This window comes from Castor canadensis, chromosome 12 (assembly GCF_047511655.1).
Source record: "Castor canadensis chromosome 12, mCasCan1.hap1v2, whole genome shotgun sequence".
NCBI lineage: Eukaryota > Metazoa > Chordata > Mammalia > Rodentia > Castoridae > Castor > Castor canadensis.
This window is the reverse complement of record NC_133397.1, coordinates 61,952,730-61,975,003: the sequence shown is the minus strand read 5'-3', so window position 1 is coordinate 61,975,003 and position 22,274 is coordinate 61,952,730. Positions and strand designations below refer to the sequence as shown.

Below are 22,274 nucleotides of genomic sequence, written 5' to 3'. Positions count from 1 at the left end.
TCCATTGACAAGGACTCCTGGCTGTGGCTCCAACCCAACTAGCTAACACCTGACTGCAAACAGAGGAAATAGATTCTCAGCCCAGAAGAAAAGCTGCAGGTAACTGCCTTTGATCCTGATTCCTTCTTTCTTCTCCCACTCTGTTGGATTTCCAACAGGCAAAGTCAAATTCTAGCAAATCTAATTATTTCCTCCTTCCTTTTATCTGAATTTGACATTAATGGACAGAATCTACCTGAATTCCCAGTACTTGACAAGCAGGATCTTCCCTCTGTAAGGAAAAGCAAAAGACAGGAAGAAGACATTAAGGTTCACAAGAATGAAGAGCAATCTGAGGACTAAGACCAATGTCTCCCTGAGCTAAAGAGCTGAGTCTGAAGCAGAAGAAAACACATTGTTCATTTATGTCTATAGGACATCTCAAGAAGATACCACAAACAAGAAATTAAAATACTCATTCTAAAGGAGATAAAACCTACTTGAGGAAAATTAGGATTGTCAAATTTAAAATTAAAATAGATTGATGTCTGGCAAAATGACAAACTAGAAACTAGAGAAATTTTCCAAACAAGAATGTCTGAAGTAACAGCTATCTTTAAAAATTCTCTTCAAATGTGAAGCTGAGCTAATGAGGATGTAAAGAAAATCCTTAGGGGCAAATGAGAAAGAAAAAAATCCAGAGAAATAAGGAGCCAAGTGCATACTGACAATGAGACCCAAAAATCTACACGCTGAACATTGACTTCTAAGTGAATCTAGGTTTGTAGTGTCTCCAGGCATCTGGTAAAAAAGTAAACACATATCCTTTCTGGAAGAATGTGACTTCCATCCAGGCCCCAAAGAATTCTCAGATAAAGTTCCAAGGAACATGAGTTCACAATCAAAACTAGTGAAACGCATAAGGAACAAGACACCATGAGCAAGAACCAGCTAGAGCCAACCAACTGCAGGACCAGACTGGTCAGAACAGAAATCAGACTTATCACAAATAACACTTTTGCAAAAACACTGCTTAAAGAAATAAAAGGCACTAAAAATATAGCAAAAGGACAAGAGGCCTTCAAAAATAAACAAGCAGATTTGGGAAAGAAATAACTTTTAGGAATAAAAATATAACACTTAAGACTAAAAACAGTAAGTGGAGCTAAACAGCAAATCAGAAATGGCTAAAGTCTTAGTAAACTAGAAGATACATGTTTAGAAATTAACAAATACAAAGAAACAAATATAGCCATGCCTTGGTATTTGCAGGACCCCTGTGCAGAGACCACGATCTGAAGATTCTCAAGTCCCTCAGATGAAATGGTTTAGTGTTTGCATATAACCTACACACCTCCCTTTATATACTTTAAATCATCTCTAGATTACGTATAATGCTTAATTCAATGTCAATGCTAGGGAAAGAGTTGTTAAGCTGTAGTGTTTAGTGAATAATATCAAGGGAAAAAAAGTCTGTGCGTGCTTGGTACCAGTACAATTTTTTCAAGTATTTTAAATTTGTGGTTGTTTGCATCTGTGGATACAGACCCATACGAACAGAAGACCAACGGTAATATGAAAGTTTAACTGATATAGAGACTAGAGAAGGCCTACTGTATATCTAACTGGAATTCCAGAAGGAAATGATGAAGAGAATGGAGAACATAGAGTACTTGAAGAGATAATAACTGAGCACTATCCAGAACTAATGGGGAAAAAAACAGGTCTCAGATTTAGAAAGACATCAGCACAGCAGAAGTGAGAAGACAGGGCTGACAGAAAATAATTGTCAGTGAAACTATATTTCCCAAATAAGAGTGAAATAAGAATATTTCCTAACAATTAGGAAGTGAGAATCTTATAAAGAAATCTTAAAATAAACTGACTCTAATTATAGGAATTTCAACAGGTTCTACTTCAGGAAGAAGGAAAATGATTCTAAGAGGAAGAAAACTGACATAAAAAGAGAAATAGCAAGAGTGAGTATAGCTAAAAAGAAACTGACTACTTAAAAAATAAGAATTCTTTCACATGTAGTTTTAAAAGGCAGAATTAAAGTATTGAACAAATGTTTGTAAATTGGCAGAGTTAAAGCAATCTAAGTTCCTTGGAATATTCTAGAAGAGGCTATACATACCAATTAAATTTAGACTTTGCTAAGGTAAACATGCATGCTACAGTATCTATTCGAGCCACCAAAGGAATAGAAGCAATGAATAGTTTTAAAACTGAAAGGGGAGGGGGCCCTGAGCTGGCCCCTTCCACACTGAACAGGGCTTCCCTTGGTAAAGAAAAGGGTATTGCAAACAATACCCAGTGACTTCCAAGGCAAAGACATTGAGACTTCTTCCTTCCTCTCATCTGGATCCCTTGATCTGGGAGAAACCATGTTGAAAGGACACTCAAGGAGCCCTGTGGAGAGACTGAGGAGTAGGACACTCAGGCCTCCTATCAACCACAGTACCAACTTTCCAGACTGGGCCATGTTGGAAGTTGATCTTCCAGCCCCCATGTAACCTTCAGATGACTGCAGTCATGTCTGCGCTGCACCTTCATGAAAGACTGTGAGCCAAAGCACTCAATCAAGCTGCCTGGATTGCTGGCCTAGAGAAATCATGTGAAATAATACATATTAAACATTTAATTATTAAAAAGGGGGAGAGGAAGTAAAGGGAGATGAATTTTTTTAGTCCAAAAGAAAGAAAATAAATGAGGAAAACAAGCCAAGGACAGGGTTAATAGAGATATAAAATAAGATGGCAGGAATAAATCCAAATATATCAGTAAAAATGATCAGAATGATGAATTAAAAAAAGAAAGAAAGAAAAGCTGGGTGGCAGTGGCTCACACTTAGAGTCCTAGCTACTTGGGAAGCTGGGATTGAGAGATCTGTGGTTCGAGGCCAGCCTAGACAGGGAGTTCGGAAGACCCCATCTCAATCAATAGGTGGACAGGGAAGCATGCACCTGTCACCTCAGCAACAACAAGAAGTATAAAATAGGAGACTCACAGTCCAGGCTAGCCTGGGCAAAAAGTGAGATCCACCCCCATGTCCAAAATAACCGGAGCAAAAAGAGATGGAGGCATGGCTCAAGTGGTAGCGTGCCTCCCTAGCAAGTGGGAAACTTGAGATCAAATCCCAGTACTTCCAAAATAATATATCTATTTACTGTTCACAGGAGAGCCATGTAAAATATAAAGTCACAATATTGAAAGTAAAAATATAGAAAATGATACACAAGGGAAATGCTAACCAAAAGGAAGTTAGTATAGCTAGACTGACAAGAACAAACAAACAAACAGAAAAACCGACTTTAAGAAAAACTCATTAGCAAACATTTTTAAAGGCAGAGGGACAGGTTGTTAAAAGATTCAATTCTCCAGGAAGTTGGAAGAATTCTAAACTTGTTTGTACCTAATAACATAGCATCAAACACATAATGAAAAAACAGGCAGAATTATGAGAAGAAACTGACAAAAGTCACATCAAAGCAGGATGTTTCAATACACCTCTCTCAGAAACTGATAAACCACAGATATAAAAATCAGAAGAAATGTACATTTGAATAAGACATTAACAACTCATGTGAAATGGACATGTCATGTGTAAAGCACACTTGGAGAATGCACATTTGTTTCCAGCACATACAGGAGAGTTAGAAAAACTGACCTCCTCGGCCATAAGCATGTCTCATTTCTAAGTCTCATTGCACACAGGCCTCACCCTCTGGACCACAGTGCAGTTAAGCTAAAAGCCAGTAACAAAAATGATAATTTAAATATAAGTTTCAAACTTCAAAAACATATTTTTAGACAATTCAGGTGTCAAAAAGAACAGAAATAAGAAAATATTCAAAATGGAAAATGACAAAAATACTACTTGTCAAATCCTGTGGGATGCATAAAGTAGTACATAGAGGGAATTTTATAGCCTTCAATGTTTACATAGAGGTTAAAATATAATAAACACCCCCCAAGTAGAAGGAAGGAAATAATAAAGAAAAGACATTTAAAAGTGAGAAAATAAGGAAATTATACAGAACAGCAACTGAAACTGAAAAGACTGAGAAATTCTGGCAAGAATAATAAAATATAGTCTTAGGAATGAAAGGAGACATGACTAGATGGAGATGAAAACTTTTTAGAAAAATTAAGAGAATATTATGAAAAACATTATGCCAGTATTTTAGGAGGGAATGGATAAATTCCTAAAAAATATAAATCACTGGAAGTGACTGACCTAGAAACAGAAAATCTCAAAGGTCCTATAAACATTTTTTGAAATTGCACCAGCACTTTAAAATATTCCCAAGCAGAACGCTAAGTCTAGACAGCTTTACAAGTGAATCTGCCAAACGCTTAGGCAGCAGGTAATACCAGTCTTATGTCAAGCTTTTAGAGACTAGAAAAAGAGCATTTACACCCAAGTCACTTCATTAGATTACCACTGTAGAGACGGCAAAACCTGAAAAGTATAGGATAAAAAAGAGATACTTCAAGCCATTATCATTCATAAAATCTGATGCAAAAAAATTCTAAGCTAAATACTTGCGAACTGAATTCAGCAATGCAGAGAAAAAGACAGTCTATCATGACTAGCTAGTTTCTTTCAGAAATGTGAAGTTGTAGCACTAAAATAAAAATTTTAAAATCTATCGATGTAATTCACAACAGATTAAAGGAGGAAAATCTTATCATTGCCTCAATAGCTACATAAAAACCATTCAATAAAAGTTAGCAGTAGGGTCAAGCAAGGTGTCTCGTTCCTGTAATCCCAGCTACTCAGCAGGCAGAAATTGGGAGGACTGTGGTTCGAGACAAGCCTAGGCAAAAAGTTAGTGAGACCCCATTTCAACAAATAAACCAGACATGGTGGTAGAGGTCAGTAATCCCATCTACAAGGAAGCTACAAGGTAGGAGGATCACAGTTCTAGGTCAGCTTAGGCAAAGTCATGAGACCCTATGCAAAAAATCACTAAAGCAAAAGAAGGCTGGACGTGGCTCCGGTGATAGAGCACCTGCCTGACAAGTGTGACCCTGAGTTCAAAATCTGGTGCTACCAAATAATTTTTTTTAACTTAACAACATCCATTATAAAAATGTTCGCTAACTAGTAATAGTTCACTCATGAATTTGTCATTTGGTGGTGAAACGAAACAGCATTCATTTTTAAACTAGGAACAGAAAATAATACTCTCTGTAACCAGGTAGGTAAGAATCCAACTAATGGTCCTAGCCAGAACCACAAGCAAAAAAAAGGGAAAACGAAAAAGGAAAAGAAAGCAGAAAGAGTAGGAAATACTCTGGAATTAGTAGGTATAGGTAAGAACTTTCTCAATGGAACCCCAGCAGCACAGCAACTAAGAGATAGCATAGATAAAAGGAACTTCATAAAACTAAAAAGCTTCTGCTCAACAAAAGAAATGGTCTCTAAACTGAAGAGAACACCCACAGAGTGGGAGAAAATATTTGCCAGCTGCACATCAGACAAAGGACTGATAACCAGAATATATAGGGAACTTAAAAAACTAAATTCTCCCAAAACTAATGAACCAATAAAGAAATGGGCAAGTGAACTAAACAGAATTTTCTCAAAAGAAGAAATTCAAATGGCCAAACAACACATGAAAAAATGCTCACCATCTCTAGCAATAAAGGAAATGCAAATTAAAACCACACTAAGATTCCACCTCACCCCTGTTAGAATAGCCATCATCAACAATACCACCAACAACAGGTGTTGGCAAGGATGAGGGGAAAAAGGAACCCTCTTACACTGCTGGTGGGAATGTAAACTAGTACAACCACTCTGGAAAAAAATTTGGAGGCTACTTAAAAAGCTAAACATTGATCTACCATTTGATCCAGCAATACCACTCTTGGGGATATACCCAAAAGACTGTGACACAGGTTACTCCAGAGGCACCTGCACACCCATGTTTATTGCGGCACTATTCACAATAGCCAAGTTATAGAAACAGCCAAGATGCCCCACCACCAACGAATGGATTAAGAAAATGTGGTATCTATACACAATGGAATTTTATGTAGCCATGAAGAAGAACGAAATGTTATCATTCGCTGGTAAATGGATGGAATTGGAGAACATCATTCTGAGTGAGGTTAGCCTGGCCCAAAAGACCAAAAATCATATGTTCTCCCTCAAATGTGGACATTAGATCAAGGGCAAACACAACAATGGGATTGGACTTTGAGCACATGATAAAAGCGAGAGCACGCAAGGGAGATATGAGGATAGGTAAGACACCTAAAAAACTAGATAGCATTTGTTGCCCTCAATGCAGAGAAACTAAAGCAGATACCTTAAAAGCAACTGAGGCCAATAGGAAAAGGGGACCAGGAACTAGAGAAAAGGTTAGATCAAGAAGAATTAACCTAGAAGGTAACACCCACGCACAGGAAATCAATGTGAGTCAATGCACTGTATAGCTATCCTTATCTCAACCAGCAAAACCCCTTGGTCCTTCCATTTATTGCTTATACTCTCTCTACAACAAAATTAGAGATAAGGGCAAAATAGTTTCTGCCGGGTATCGAGGGGGTGGGGGAGGGGGAGAAATGACCCAAACATTGTATGCACATATGAATAAAAAATAAATATGTACATAAATAAATAAAAGAAAAAGAAAGCAAACATACACAGAAGCATTAAAACTGTGATTAACCATAAACTTTATGCTTGGCTACACAAAAAATCCAGGAGACTCCCCAAATCAGTAGAATTAATAAAACAGCTTAGAAAGGTTTCTAGATATAAGACCAGCTTATGAGAATCAAATTTCATTTAGATATGGGGAAAAAACCCTAAGCAGACTGGGGTGTGGCTCAAGTGGTAGAGTGCTTGCATGGCAAGAATGAGGCTCTTAGTTCAATTCCCAGTAGATTGAGAGAGAGAAAGAGAGAGAGAGAGAGAGAGAGAGAGAGAATGAGAATGGAGAATGTACCTTTAAAGAAGAGCAAAGCAGACAAAGCAAAATTCTAATGAAAGTTTTACCAGACATTTTTGATAAAATTTTAAAAATTTATTGAAGGACCTTAAAGAAGACTTAAGTGGAGAGAGAAATCATGTTAATAGTTCAAAAGACAGTTTCATAAAACTTCCCCAAAATTGACCCAGAGACTGAGTCACTGTAACTCTGTCACAAATCTCAAAGGCTGTTTGGGTGTTCTTTTAAAGACGTTGACAAACTGAAGTGGAAAAGAAAAGGCTAAAACACTACACTCTTGAAAACCAACAAGGTGGGTAACTTCATATCAAGACTCATTAGAAAGCTATAGGGAAAAAAGACAGTGGAACGTTAGTATAGGGAAAGAGAAGGAGACCAGAGGAACAGAAAGGAGAGCCACAAATAGACCGACACTTACATAAATCCCTGTACATAACTCAGCTCTCATTACAGATTAATGAGAAAGAACAGGCCTTCCAGTGATGATATGGCTATCATGTAGATCACTGGTTATCTATAGAGGGAAATATGTGTGTGTGTGTATATGTATACATGTATGTCTACTGGACATATTTATCTCTACCTCACAGTTCACACACACACACTCATCCCAGATGGATTATAGACTTAAGTATGAACAGCAAAACTTCAGAACTTTTATAAGAAAACATAGATAAATATCTCCTTTTTAAGGTTTTATAAGAAAAAGAGAGCAATGAAATGCTAACTCAAGCTACTCAAAATACACATAAAAGGAATTTCCAAGGATAGAGCTTAAAAATGACTTGAGTCTAGAAATTAAAGAAACTAACTTTGTATCAGAAGAATTTTTATCAATCTTTTCTTTTTTTTTTTTATGTTGCTGGGGTGAACTCAGGGCCTCCTCACACTTGCTAGTCAGGTGCTCTACCACTTGAGCACTTCACCAGCCCTTCAGCAGAATTTTTAAAGAGCTGGTGTTTAGATGAAAACAATCATAAGATACATGTAATGCTATTAAGCCTAATAAAGAAAAAAACAGAATCACAAACATGTAAAACCAGGAATAAGGATGAAAACTGAACTGAAGCATTGTCTTATTGTAGAAACTGGAACAAATTCATCCCATGTAATAGGCAATAATAGGGACATCTAAGCTACCAAATTGATGGAAGAAATAAAAAGTGATCAAAGAACCCCTCCCAAGTGGCTCAGTGGTGTAGCTCAGTGGAACAGCACTTGCTTAGTATCCTGAGGACATGGGTTCAATCCCCAGCACTGAAAAAAACAAAAAGGGCTGAGCCCAGTTTTACAAATGAATTTAGAGCAGTTTCATCTTATACAGTTACACTTGATACACAGTCTTGAAAATCTATAATTCAAAATGCACAAAATACAACACCATTTTCAAGAAAAGACAATGAGTAACCTATTAATTAACTAAACAATAAACAGAACTCACTCAGCCACATTTTAAGTTAAGCTGTTGTTAATCATTTTTAAATTTAGGTTAATTTATATTATTACATGTCTCGTACATAAAGCAGAACTTTAAAAATCCTTATATCATGTCATTTTCAACCTGTATAAGTCAAATTCATAAAGAGTGGCTCTAGTGAGTTTTTAAATTTTTTTATCAGTGTATATTAACTGTACAAAGGGGTTTATTGTGAAATTTCTATACATGATCAAATTCACCCCCTTTGCTATCTAGTGTACTGTTGAATTTTTTTGGAGGGACTGGGGTTTGAACTCAGGGCTTTGCACTTGCAAAGCAGGTGCTCTACTACTTGAGCCACAGTTCCATTCCATTTTGCTCAGGTTATTTTGGAGCTAGGGTCTTGAAAACTATTTGCCCGAGCTGGCCTCCAACCACAAACCTCCCAATCTCAGCCTCCCAAATAGCTAGGACTACAGGTGTGAGCACCAGTGCCCAGGAGTTGAACATTTAAGAAACATGCCACAGAGACTATTCAAGAGCATAGAATGTAGCAATACATCTGAAAAATATTTTATGGAACTAGTATAGTTCTGGTATCAAAGCCTAATAAAGACAACCTAAAAGTAATGTCAATAGAGATGCAAAAATTCTAAATAAGTAATAATAAATCTAGCTCAATAATATCCTATAGAAGTTCTCCATACAAACATCCCCTTCACCAGGATTAACAAAGATTATCCATTGCCTGTCAAAAATCTTACCAAGGTCCTGAGCCAGCAGGCCTGACGCTATATTAACTGCCCTCAGCACTTCCAATAGGAGAGATCCATGTGGACTGGCAGTCAGTTGTGTTTGTTTGCAAGCCTGTGTATGTCAGTTGTACTAATAGGGTAACTAGATAAATATTACAAAAAAAAATAAAAAGTTTGAATTTAATGCTCTTGGCTTTTTAAAAATTAAGTACAAAGTGAGATCACATAAAGGGTGGGTGGGGAACTTAAACTTTAAAAGAACTATGCAGTCGGATTTTTTTGCGAGTATCTTTAAGTTCCTATCAGACTTTAATGAACCTAAACCTAAAAATCATTGCTAGTGCATCTCGGATGTGGTTTATAAAGAAAGGATGACATGAGACTCAATTCACTGCATTCAAATTCAAAGAGGGCTCAGCTCATGTCAAATGGTTGGTAAATGAAGATACACAGATGCAGTAAAAACTAAAATGTCTATGTTGTATAAGTATGACTTTCAACCAAGCTTTTCAATTAGACAACCAACTACCAATATTTTATGAATGACCATATGACATGACTCCATATTTTTTAAATACTGTTAAAAGTTAAGAAAGCTGGGTATGGCAGCACACACCTGAAAATCCCAGCACTTGGAAGACTAAGGCAGGAGGATCAAGAATTCAAAGCCAGCCTGAGCTACAGAGGGAGACCTTGTCCCAAAAATAAAAATAAGAATAAGAAGGCATTCACATTATACTTTAAGTTTTAAATTGCAGATTATAAAAAGCACAATATGAATTTAATTTTGTTCTTAAAAATATGCACATATACATAAAAGATACCTAAAAATGTAGTCACAAGAAAATCTAAACAGTTCTTATCTTTAACTGGTAGGAATACAGGTGGCTTTAACTCTCTACCTTACACTTTTTATGTTTTCTGTTATCTTCTACAAAAGATAAATCAGGAAAAAAGTAAAAATAGATATTGCCTTCTCCTAGAAGTCTATAAGACTCAATGAAGCAATGTCTCTCCCTCAGCATCATGAATGGAATTCAATCCACTGCCTTTTGGCAGGCCTTAAGTCTTCCCCAGAAGGTCAAGCTCCCCTTGGCCCTGAGCATGGGCCTCATGCATACATGCTGAAGGCGTGACACCACAGTCATCATCTTGGAGGAATCTATACCCAAAAGATGACACCCAAGAAATCAGAGGAGGTAGGCAGAAAGGAACTGTGCTGGGAAATGCAGGTGCTAATGCTGGACCAAACCAACCTCTCAGGACCTGCAGGAAAAAGCCAGAGCCCCTGATCACACACACCCTTCATGGGATGAACAGAGAAAGTCAGTCTGCTGTCATCCACAGAGAAGTCTTCAATTCTAGTCCCAGAAGTCACAGTCTAAACTAGAGACTTTCCTGCTTCCACTGGCCATGTAGTCCTACCCAACCCCCAGTCCTCACAGGGGTAAACGTGAGAAGTGTGGATCAAATCCCAGGATGCACCAGGAGCTAGCACTGGGGCATCAGTTTCTAAGACTCCACTCCAGAGCTTTCTCCCCACCCATCCATCACTGCACAGGGCAGACAGGTAAGTGTTTTATGCTAGGGTTAAGGAAATCCCTCCTCTTTTCTCCCTCCTCTGTTCCCACACCAGCCTGCCAAGGGAGCCCACAAATAGGTAAGCAATACATACATGAGGACTGGATGGAGAAGACGCCATGTTAGTGGGGACCATGCTCGACAGACCATCTGCAAGCTACAAATTAAACATGCTGGTTAGCCACAAGATTAAAGGATCCACTTTAGGGAAGATGGGACAGCCCCTCCATGGGCATCTTCGCACCCCCCCCATGTAAGGAGCACATGCTCCCGAGTTGGACAAGCCTGCTTCATGGCCCCACCAGCTGTGTAACCTCAGGCAAGCACCCTGACCTCTCCAAACCTAACATTCCCCTCTGAGGAATGAGCACAAAGCCCGGCTCACACGGCAGCAGTGAGTATGAATGAGACAAAGGCCGTGCCAGCCCAGCTCTAGGTGAGGCATGGAAGGAAGAGGCTCTACCAGTACTGGTCTCTACCAATGCTGGTCTCTTGCCACTTTCTCACTGCCCTTGGCTCCATCCACTCAGCTGCTCTCCTGTCTTTCCCAAATGTGCCTCTTACCCAACATCTTCCCTTCATGAGCTCCTTCACTGGCTAAGCCATCCATCCCTGGTGAGCAGTGTTCCTATAGTCGTCCAACCCTCCCACAAATGACTACAAATGACTTCCTGCATAGATCCTTCAGAACTGTAGTAAGTTAGTATTTTACAGGGTACTCATCCCCTGGGTTGCTGAGCCAAGCAGGGCCTTGGGGATCAGGACCAGAGGTGGGAGACCTATTCAGAAGCCACTGTAATGGCCAGGAGGAGGTGATGGAACTCTAACAGGATGGGCAGCAGCCTAACAGTGGATAAGACAAGGGGAAGAATTCTAGCCAGAAGGGATGGCAAGGGCAGAGGTGCTGAGGAGGAAAGAAGCATAGCACCTCTGAAAAAGCAAAACACCCAGGAAGGTGGGCCCTGCAGATGAGACAAAAGGAGGTAAGACTGGAAAGGTGAGGGGCCGGTGGAAACACAGAACTGCCAGGCTGGCCTCTCTTTTCCTTGGAGCCTGGATCAGAGGGCTCTGGGAAGGGTCTATAGGAAGCCAAGTCCAGGCTGGACTCCCTTCCTCAGCAGGAGGAGCCCAGGAGACAGGCTCCTCTCCAGATAGTGGAGAAGGCAGCCAAGCTGGGACAAGAAGAGTGTTTGGGACTCACAGACCTCTCCCTGTTTTGTGCCTCATCAAAGGAGCACCAAAGACAGAAGCCTGAGCAGGAGGACAGATTAACTAGTGGGTATCCAGCCCATGTTGCTGGCCATATAAGGCTGGACACAGTAAGACCCCTGGAACAGACTGGATGAACTCCACATGCAACCCCCAGCTGGTCAGAGAGGGGCCCTGCCCCTCCTGTTCTCATCCTGAACCCCTAGAACCCTTATTGTTATTTTTAATACAGTTCTTTTTTAGAAAGGTGAGAGGGAAACCAGAAGTTCAGCAGAGCAAAAAGGAGAAAAAATAAAGTTAAACATAGTACTCCAAAGATCTGGTCCAGCTTCAAAAATTATACGTTCCCCTTTGGGATGTGGGCATAATTTGCTCCTCCAATTCTGGAAGTGCTTTTCCATCTCATGGTGTCCCAGAGACTATAACTGGAACAGCAAGCTCAAAATTAACCTTAGCCTGGGGACTGGGGGCCTGAGGACCTGGGAGCCAGCCAGCCCCTAACACCTCAGCCCATAGGCGGTAAGGCAATGGTGACCAGGTCTGTGACACCTACTGATGGCTCTTCCACACCACCCTGCCAGGTATCTCCTCACTCACCTCTATGCCTAACAGATACACACACACACACACACACACACACACACACACAGCCACTTCTACCATAAACACACAAACACCTCCCACTTCCATCACACCCTACCACATATGCATATACACACACAGCCACCTCTACCAGAGAAACACAAACACATCCAACCTTTACCACACACACACCACCTCTAACACACACACACACACACGTACACACAACCCCTAGACTCTGTGCAATCTGAAGCCTACACAGAGGACAGCCACATGGACCAAGAACAAATGGAGTTAAAAAGTAGGAGCATCTCTCATCCCAGCCCTCAGGCCTTTGGGAACAATTCAGAGAGGCCAGGTGTCCACCAGATCTCCTCCATCCATGCCAGAGAAGGCCAACCTGACAGATCTGCCTATACATACACTTTGAGTCATCTCCACAATTGATCACTCTTGACATAAACCAAGATGCTTCTAGAAATCTGAGTACTGCTCAGTGTGCCAGCCACGGCCACAGCATTAAGTCTAAGGTGACATTTTCCACCTGGGTGGTGGGCTCCTCCCAGGACTTGGGCAGATGATGGTGAGAGGACTTCCCAGATAAAGGGAAGGTATAACTGACAAAAAAGACAGAAGGCATAATCTAGCAAGTGCAGATTATGAGGCTGGGTCCACAGCCAGGACTTGATGGACAACCAGAGGGGTGGCATCAGTTTGCGAGAATGAAACACAGATTGAGCAAACAGAAGCCAGGCAAAATCCAAATTCTGCCACACTTCCTGTCCCTCCAGTCCCCGGAGATCAGGGCGATCACTATATCTACAATGGAGGAAGAGCAGGAAGAAAGAGCCCAGCCAAAATTATCTTGGCAAACTATTGGAACTGGAGTCCTCTGCCTCCTGGGTCAGCCTTGGTCCTCCAAAGGGCCAAGGGCAATGGATGAGAGAGAGAGGAGGTGAAAGATGGAGGAGTGAAAAATCTCCTATCAGCCAAATTAGATTAATAGATGTCAGAGAAAGACACAATACAAAATCAGACAGAGTAGGGGCTTCTCCAGAGAACCAGGGTCCCAAAGGAGATTAGGATCAGTCTCCCTGCTGAACTAGGGGCTTCCATCAGACAGTCTCAACCATCAGACAGTCTCCTCTATCAGAGCAGTCTGGTCTCGCTTCCTCCTTCTCCTACCCACCTCTTAGTCCCAATTCCCACTGCCCAACCCTCTGCAGGGCCAGCAAGTCTAGCAAGAGTGACCATATGCTCCCATGAAGAGCATAGGCCTGGCTCTGGCTCAGACCCCTGCCCCAGTTCCCTTGTGTCAACACCGGGACGATGTCCAGCCTGGGCTTCCTCGCTGTCTGCCTCTGGCTGCGCCTGTAGCCAGCAGGACCCAAAATAATCCCTCCCCATCTAAGCATGTAGACACTTTAAGGGCAGCACACAGAGAACGGAAATCCTGCTGGGCAGGCCCTACAGTCTCAGACAGACCCACTCAGGAGGCAGAACACAGGAGCCAAGATCAGGCAGCCCAAGGTTTGAGGCTAATTCAGCTATAAACGCTCAACCAGCCCAGAAGACACAGCATGGAGTTTAGCTAAAATTCATGTAGAGTCATCTGAAATTTCCATATGCTTTCCAGACTGGACCAGGTTATCCAACCAGCCATCTATTCATCTGTTTGTCCATCCATCCATCCAGACAGACCTTCATTGAACACCTCTAAGCCAGGTCCTATGAGAGGCTTTAAGGATATAAAGAGGAAAAAGCCCCAGTGGCTATCCTGAGCTTTGTCCAGAGAAAATGTTGAGACTCAGAGACATTCAGGACCTAAGGCAGGTGCCAGGGCCTGGATCCTATAGGAGAAGGGGAGGGACCAGGGAAATCTTGAAAGAGGTGACCATATCCAGATAGAGTCTTAAAGAATGAGGAGTTGAGCAACAGAGCAGAGCAAAGGTTCCTCAGCAGAAAGGATGGCAGGGAAGAGCCCTGGAAGCCATGGAGACTGAGAGATAAGAGCTCAAGGCTTCTGACTCCTTCTTAGCATCAGCAAAACTACAGAGTAAGACCTCCTATCTCAGTAGCAGTGAGGCTCCAGGACAGCACCAGAGAGGCTCCTCCAGCAATGACACAAAGATGGGAGCATGAGAAGGCAGCAGAAAACCACCCCAAATGCCAGAGGGGAGCCTCACAAATGAGTTCCAAAGTCCTGAGGCCAACCGAGCACCCAGATTTGCTCTCTTGCTCTCAAGGCTAACATTTGATTGATGTCCTGAAGAAAACAGACCCCTCCTGAAGTGCCACCCATCCCAGGTAAATCAACAGGCTATGGCCTGAGAACACAGTACTACCTTCATAGTCTGGGGGGCTCTGACTCCAGGAAAGTCAGGAAGTACTGAGAGCCCTAGGGTGTCAAAGATATGACAAGTGGAGCCCAAAGAGGACATTGACAGCCTGAACAGACAGTAAGTTCAAGGCTGGTGCTCATGGTGGGGCCTTTCTCCATCTCTCCTGCAGGAAGGACTGTATGGGATCCAGAGACCCTCCATGGCCCAAGGTGGAGAAAAAGGGCTGTCTCTGGGTAAAAGATGCCAGAGGCCTCCTGCCATGTCCTTTGTGGTTAAATCTAAGTCACCAGCAGGCTCTAGGTTGCTGAGTAAGTATCAAAAGGATGGCTCACACCTCCCCATGAGCTGGAGGCCCTCAGCAGAATGTCCTTCTCCTGCCTCCTTCCTTCCCTGTTTCTCTAGGTGGGGGAATTGGAACAAGATGCACTAGTGGCCTGGACATACCTCCCCTTTCTAGACTGCCTCCACAGTGCCACCAAGCAAAGCTCACAGAATTCCCTGCCTAAGAAGGAGCCTGCCTAGAGGAAAGCAGTGGGGGCTGGAGCACCCAGAGACTCCAGCACTCCTTATAGTCTCCTTTCACTTTAATGACTTAGTGAGGAATCTGCAGGGAAAGCCCTCAACACAGCCCTAAGGTAGAGGGTCCATTTTTCTCACAGGCTCCTAGGAAAAAGGATTGGCCTTGCCCTGAAGAACACACACTCTGTCCTTCAACCAGACTGACAGTCCTTATCTGGGTCCATCCATCATGCAGTACCCAGCCACTAATGGCTGTATGGTAGTGAGGATGGGGGAAGAGTAGAATGCAATGAGGAGTGGAGAGAGAAGAGGAAATTAAGACCAGCTCCTGGGAAGCCAGCATCTCTCCCAGGGGACCCAACACCCATCTTACCTGAATGGGGATGAGGGGCTCCTTGTCATCAATGTCGATGAGCACATCTTCCCCGGGGCTGAGTAAGCTCATGTCATCTGTAGGGAAAGAAACATCCATGCCTGTAAGGGACTGGTTCAACAAGGGCACTGTGACGATACCCCTCCGTGTCTCCACCCTTCTCACAGATCTTTCCTGCCACCCAGTTCTTCCCACTCCTGTGTCTATCTCTCCCCACATTCCCTGTCTCCCAGTTCTCTCTTCCTCTCCTCACATTTCTCACCTCCCCCCATTGCCTCCCTACATCTCCCCCTCAAATCTTCCCCCAGCTGTCCCCCATCTTGAGTCATTGTTCCTGATCTCCCACAGGTATGGGTCACCTGTTCCAGGTGTGCCCAGCCTGAGAAAGGAGAAGTCCCACCTCTGCTTTATCTGAATAAAAGTCGCTTCTTACTCCCTACCTGGACCACCCTGTGGGGATGAACTCTCAGCGGAGTAGGGGTCACACAGGAAGCTCTCCAGGGAGCGGATGGTGCATTGGCCCACCACAGGCCTGCGGCCAAACTGGCGGTTGTCAATGACTTTCACCACAATGGGGGGACAGTAGAGTTCCTCCCTGGGCAGCATCTGAGGTGGGGAAAGGAAGAATGCTCTGGGTTCTGGCCTGAGCCCATCTTTGGGAAGTCTCAAGGAAGGAGCAGGGAGGGCTCTTCAGAGCAGGCCCAAGAAGTGGAAAATGACTGTAAACCCAGAGACATCCCCAAGAGTTAGAAATCCAAAATGGCGGTTGGCTGAACCCAGAGTTGGCCAATGAAGCAGAAGCCACACACCTTTCTGCCAGCCTCCTGACTGCTGTATGCAGAGGCTGGCTTCCCCTGAAAGCTTTACCTTCCAAACACACCCAGCTAAGCCTGAAGTCTGAGCAATCTACTTTCCCTGAACCCTCGCTGGCTGGAGTGGGGAGAGGGAAGTTGGCCCAGGACTCGACATTTCTTGCAGACAGTCCCCCCCAAGTGGATACTCAGGAGTTGGCTTGCAGATCCAGATTCTTCTCCCCCCTCCCCAAAATCACTTTGAACACAACTTGAAATAATTTATATGCTCTCCTTCAGTGGCGGCTTTGGCTCAGCCAAGAGGAGGCTCCTGTTGACAGCCACTGGGCCTGGAATTTCTATAGCACTTTCATCTTGCAAACCATTTTCCTTTCCTCAGACTTGCCTCATTCTGGCCACTAGGCCCAGGCATCCCAGAGAGCTGGAGAGGACTGGGGACCAAGGGCTGAGGGGTGAGTTCCTCTGCAGGACCCAGACTAAACAAGACCAAGCAGGGACAGTTAGAGGAAGTGACTGAAGGCCAGAGCTTGGTGAGTCCTCTCCAGGGACCAAACCTATCCTGGAAGGAAAAACAACCTCAGAATGTCTCCCAGAGACTTCTAGTGATCCTGGGTTGAACTGAAAGGAGCAAGCGGCCCCACGTGTGATACTTATAGGACTAACCCCTTCAGTGAGGATAAAGGAGCATTTCCTCCCTGTTTTCCCTGGAAAGCAAAGCACCTGGAAGCCTGCAGGGAGCTGGGGCTCAGGTGTCAGGCTTCCTGGGGCTATGAGGACACTCTAGCCCTCAGGACTCCAGAAGGGAACAGTAGGGAGATGGTGCTCACCACTTCCATGAAGAGGGTGCAAACATCAAAGTTGGGGTTCTTCCGGAGGTTCCTGATGACACAGGACTGTACTGTCTGACCCCCACATTCCACCACAAGACTGGGGGATGAGATGCTAGCCAATTGGTAGCTCTTCATGTTCCGCAGCCCCCATGCCAGAATCTGGGGACACAAAATGAGCAGAATGGTTGGGGCAGGAAAGGAAAGCATCAGGCTGCCCCCAAAGCCCGGCCCCCATCCCAGGGCCAGGCTCACCTCAATGGCTGTGCGTTGGAGAGCTGGCTTGATGTTCTGGGGAACCATATAGATGTTGACCTCCCTCTGTGGTGGTGGGTAGGGCAGGTCTGCATCCTCAGACTGCAGAGAGTAGAACAGAGACAAACGTGAGAGGAAGACTAACCAAAGAGGTAAGAAAGAAGAGACAGATGGGACAGAAAGCAATGACATGCATTGAGAGATACAGGCAGAGAGACACAGACCCGGATATGGGCAAATAAGGTGGGGGTGCAAAGTCAGTTTTTGCCAGGCACCTACCTCTTTAGGATCACAATTCATGAATCTTTACCCAAAGCCAAAGTCACCCCTCCTCCGGTAGTGCATGCTCTGGAGCACCAGTGTGCCTCTCGGGGTCTCCCTCTCTCCAGTACACACAATACACACGCACACACACGCACAAATGCACTCACACATATGCATACGTGCACACAGAAAAAATGCAGTCCCGCGCACACACTGCCCACTCCATCCTGGCACATCCACTCGAGCCCCTCTCAGTGCTGGTTCTCTGCTCCCCAACACAGGCCCAAATGGGTTACCACCCCCTCCCCCACCCCCACATGCAGACACCTCCAGCCCAACCCCCACCTCTCACACCTGTCCCCTGTGCAAACACAACATGTGCACTAATACCAGGGAGAACAGAGAGATGGCCACCTGAGGCAAGGACATACGTGCCCATCATCTCCAGAGCACCAAAGAATGCTCCTGAAGAGGCTCTCCCACCAACAACTCTGGCCTACCAAGGGTTTCCCAGAAATTATTGGGCAGTTATTTCCAGTTATCATGAAGAATACACAGGAACAGGGCAGGGCAAGGGAGGAAGGTACTACCTCAGAATAGTCAGCTCCAATAGCAATATATAGAGATAAAGGCTCTGGTATGAAGCCTAGCTCTGCCAACCATAAGGTTCAATAAGTTATTTCCCCGTATTAAAGCTCACTGTTTGCATCTATGAAGTAGCAAAATTTATCAACCTCTAATGGCTAGCATGAGGGCTGAAGAAGTTAATGCCTATACATTTAGAAGAATATCACCTTTGTGACAATTAGAGCAAAAGTTCTTTTCCTGAGACTCTTTACTTCCATGTCAGAAAATCATATTTTATGAGTTTATGAAGACAAGACACTTTACTGCCACCTACTGGAAATTTGTGCAATAAATAAAAATATATGGTGTCTGCTAGAAATAGCACCCCCTTAGACACAGTGTCTTTGTGCAGTGCCCAACCTGCACCTTCATACAGAGGCCTTGACATGAAGTTAACTATTATAATTAAAGGGGCTGTGCTGGACATTTTATAAAGGTGGCCTCCTATTAGCTCATTTAATAACCAACAGAATCATTGGATTCTTTCTACAAGTGACTTGCTTTGGGTTCCTTCTGAAAGAATGGTACATCCTTCTACAGATGTTCTGACATAGATGATGGGGCTGTTGGAGCACAGAGGAATACCAGCTTCCTCCTCCTCCGTGAAACTTCAAGACATCTCTCCTGTCCACTGACCTCCCGAAGACACCGTGTTTCCCTGACCCATAGCAGGGAGCAGCCAGGTTCTAGAATTAGATGAACTGAACTCCAGGGCAGCTCTGCTGCTTCCTAGCTATGTGACCTTGGGCAGATTATCCAACTCAGTGACTCAGCGTGCTCATAAACACCAGGGCTAATAAGACTTATGAAGTTGTTCTGAGAATTCAATGAGAGAATGAACATAAAGAGTACCCGGAACACAGACGGTGATTAATAAGTGGTTGTGACTAATTATGCCTACTACTGCTGTCAGTACTATTGTTTTTACCATTGGTATTGCCCTTCCCACGGTGACCTGGGGATAGCTGGGCTACCAGAAGCATCGTTCAAACAATGATGGCTTTATTACTATCCCTAGTAATCAGGATACAACATAGGAACTGGTCAGTTTCCTCCAGGCCCACCTGCAGGTGACATGACACAGGAAGCACCTACATTTTTGACTGGCAGAGGAGGGTGATGGACAAGACTACCATGCCCACACCTCCACCTCCAGAACGTGCTGTGCACACCACAGTCCCCAGAAAAGATGACCCAGAGAAAGGCCTGCAAACCACCAAAGTGGTCTGGCTACTAAGAGGGGCTCTAATTTGACATCTATCCTGGCACTCCAAAGCTACCAGCTGCAGGTGGCTGTGCAGCAGAAGGTGGCTTCTTTAAAGGAAGGGCATGCTGCAAGGCCTGCTCGCAGTCTCTCATGGCTGATGCTCAGCTCACTGTGGGACCAAGGCCAAAAGCTCAAGACCAAAAGGAGCAAAAGGAAGGGACCAGGGAGTGAACATGCTTCCCTGAGTGGGGAGCCAGAAAGTCCGATCTTTCTCAAATGGCTGCAACATTCTTTGAAAATCACCATGGAAAACTCATTACTACATTTCCCAGAACATGTTTATCCCTTATGTCCATGTTTCATCTTTCCTTTGGGGCTCCCTGGAGCTCTGTGGTGATGATGTCCTCTCTATGCTGAGGAGCAAGTTTCCCACCACCAGGATCCTGCTCACTGATGAGGAAGCAGGGTAAGTACTAGTACCGTTTGGAGAAGGCCCTGAAGGAAGAAGGCAGGAGTGCACAGCTGTGGAGTGCCAGGCCCGGCCGAAGCAGGAGGAAGAGAAGCAGAGACAGAGGTTAGAGGAGTGTCTTCCTCAGCACAAGGTAACTGCGCTTATCCTGTGCCATCTCTGTCCACCTCACTGTCCCCAGGGCTCCCAGGATGTTCTTGCCCTATGCCATTTGCTGCCAACTACTTCAAATCCCTGTCTCTGTACCTCCCACCTTCCCCACCCCCATCCCAACCCTGCCATCCAGCCTGCAGGCTGCCACCACAATTCTCTGTCACTCAAGTGCTGTGCATACCACACTATCTGTCCCGGTGCAATGGGCCTGTTGTACCACTTGTACTCCTACATGCTCTCCAAGTTCCTGAACTCCACCTCACTCAGTCCTCACAGCTCTTCACACTGCCTCCTGATCTTTCCTTCCCAGCCCACAGCTCTCCACTCCGTCTACACCCTCTTCTCTGGGTCACCTCTCCTCTCTCACTGTCTCCATTCCCTGCCTCTCCTCCCTTGCTACCTACTACACTCAGCTTCTGCCCTCTGCACCCCTTCTCTGGAAACATCTCTCTCCAAAATCAACAATCACCTCCCAGTAGCTCAGCCCAAAGGATACTTGTGGATTCTCACTCTCTTGTCCCTCAGCAGCATCTGCCCAACCAACCTCAATCTCCCTCCTAAAACCATCTCTTTGGTTCCATACTGCTGGCCACTCCTACTCTCCACGGATGCCAGTCCATCCATGCATCCTACTAGTCTCTCACACTGAACTTGTCTAAAACTACATTCTTTATTAACCACCCCCAAAAAAAAAACCCCGCTCCCTTCAAATGTCATCTCACAAACTGGCCCCAACATCCACCTAGACAACCAAGCCAAAAAAAAAAAAAAAGCATGCTACAGTCCCTCATCACTGTGTCTGACTGATCGTCAAGCATTGACAATTCTGTCCCTAAATCTCTCTTGAATGCTCATCTACCTGCTTTCTTTCCTTGGTCAACCTAGCACCTCTCTTGCCTGGAGTCACTAGCATCACCCCCCATGTGATCTCCTTGCATTTCATTTTGCACACTCCCTCTCCCAACTCCCAACACATGCTGTGCTCTGCAGGCAGGGAGACTTTCAAAGACTTGTCATTCCCCGCTTAATACCCTGCAAGTCTCCTCACTCACTTAGGACAAATGCAAACCCTTCAACAAGGCCTCCAAGACCCCTCATCTCTGAGCTCCTGCTGACTTCTCTGATCATATCTCTCACCGCATAAATTTCCCCTCCAGGATCTCTCCAGATATGCTCAACCCCTACCCTTCTGAACTCTAGAAGGTGGCAGGAGGCACCATATTCTCTTTAGCTTTAAGGCTTGGAGCTCACTGTCCCTCCTTCTGGAATACACTTCTGCCCCATTTCACTGACTACCTCCTGCTTGGACTTCAGATGACCACTTAAATCTTCCCTGAGCTCAAGTTAAGCACCCCATTGCTCCCTCAGCCTTTGTCCTTAGTCTCACTGAAAGACACATCTATCACCCCATGCCATCTCTATGTGTTCATTTGACTGTCCTCCTGGTTAAACCAGCAATTCTGTACCCTGGGATCATAACCAAATCCCCATCTAATAAACAAATGATTAAGAATGGATAACCAAAGGAAGGGAGAGGGGAGGGGGAAAGAGAGAGCAGCAGGATAGAAGGGTGGATGAAATGGTGCATAAAGAAACAATTCTTTCCTTCCTAATGCTCCTGTCTGCTCCAACCAGTCCTTGGGTCTTCACAGCACTACTGGCTGCACCCTGTTTGAGTGATCTTCCTCAGCTGCCTTTATAAATCTGCATAGTTTTCTGGGCCTAGTTCAAGCTCTCCATCCAACAGGAAATCTCCCCAAATACCCCAGAAACTTCTCATAATCCCACTCTCTGACCTAAGTAACCCTGTGCCCACTCCAACCTCCAGTTCCCATGGTCCTATCTGGTCTTCAATCATCTCACACATAGGAAGGAGTCCAGGGGCCTCAGCCAGCCAGCCAGCTGCCAGCTCTCCCAGCTTCTTTCTGGTCCCAC

At 44.3% G+C, this 22,274-nt stretch overlaps 1 protein-coding gene across 22 annotated transcripts in view; it reads right to left on the bottom strand.

Moving 5' to 3' along the window:
• Dysf (dysferlin) overlaps positions 1 to 22,274 on the bottom strand; it is a 204,423-nt gene that overhangs the window by 49,450 nt on the left and 132,699 nt on the right. For 8 of the 22 annotated variants that reach the window (XM_074049940.1, XM_074049946.1, XM_074049949.1 and 5 more), the window contains 5 exons: positions 17,620 to 17,721; positions 17,365 to 17,526; positions 16,166 to 16,331; positions 15,726 to 15,802; positions 10,795 to 10,857 (listed from right to left, as the gene is read on the bottom strand). In XM_074049940.1, coding sequence (XP_073906041.1) covers positions 10,795 to 10,857; positions 15,726 to 15,802; positions 16,166 to 16,331; positions 17,365 to 17,526; positions 17,620 to 17,721 — 570 coding nt within the window. Of the gene's footprint in view, positions 1 to 10,794; positions 10,858 to 15,725; positions 15,803 to 16,165; positions 16,332 to 17,364; positions 17,527 to 17,619; positions 17,722 to 20,197; positions 20,240 to 22,274 lie in introns of all 22 variants that reach the window. The other 14 variants (XM_074049944.1, XM_074049947.1, XM_074049952.1 and 11 more) reach the window with 3 other exon arrangements.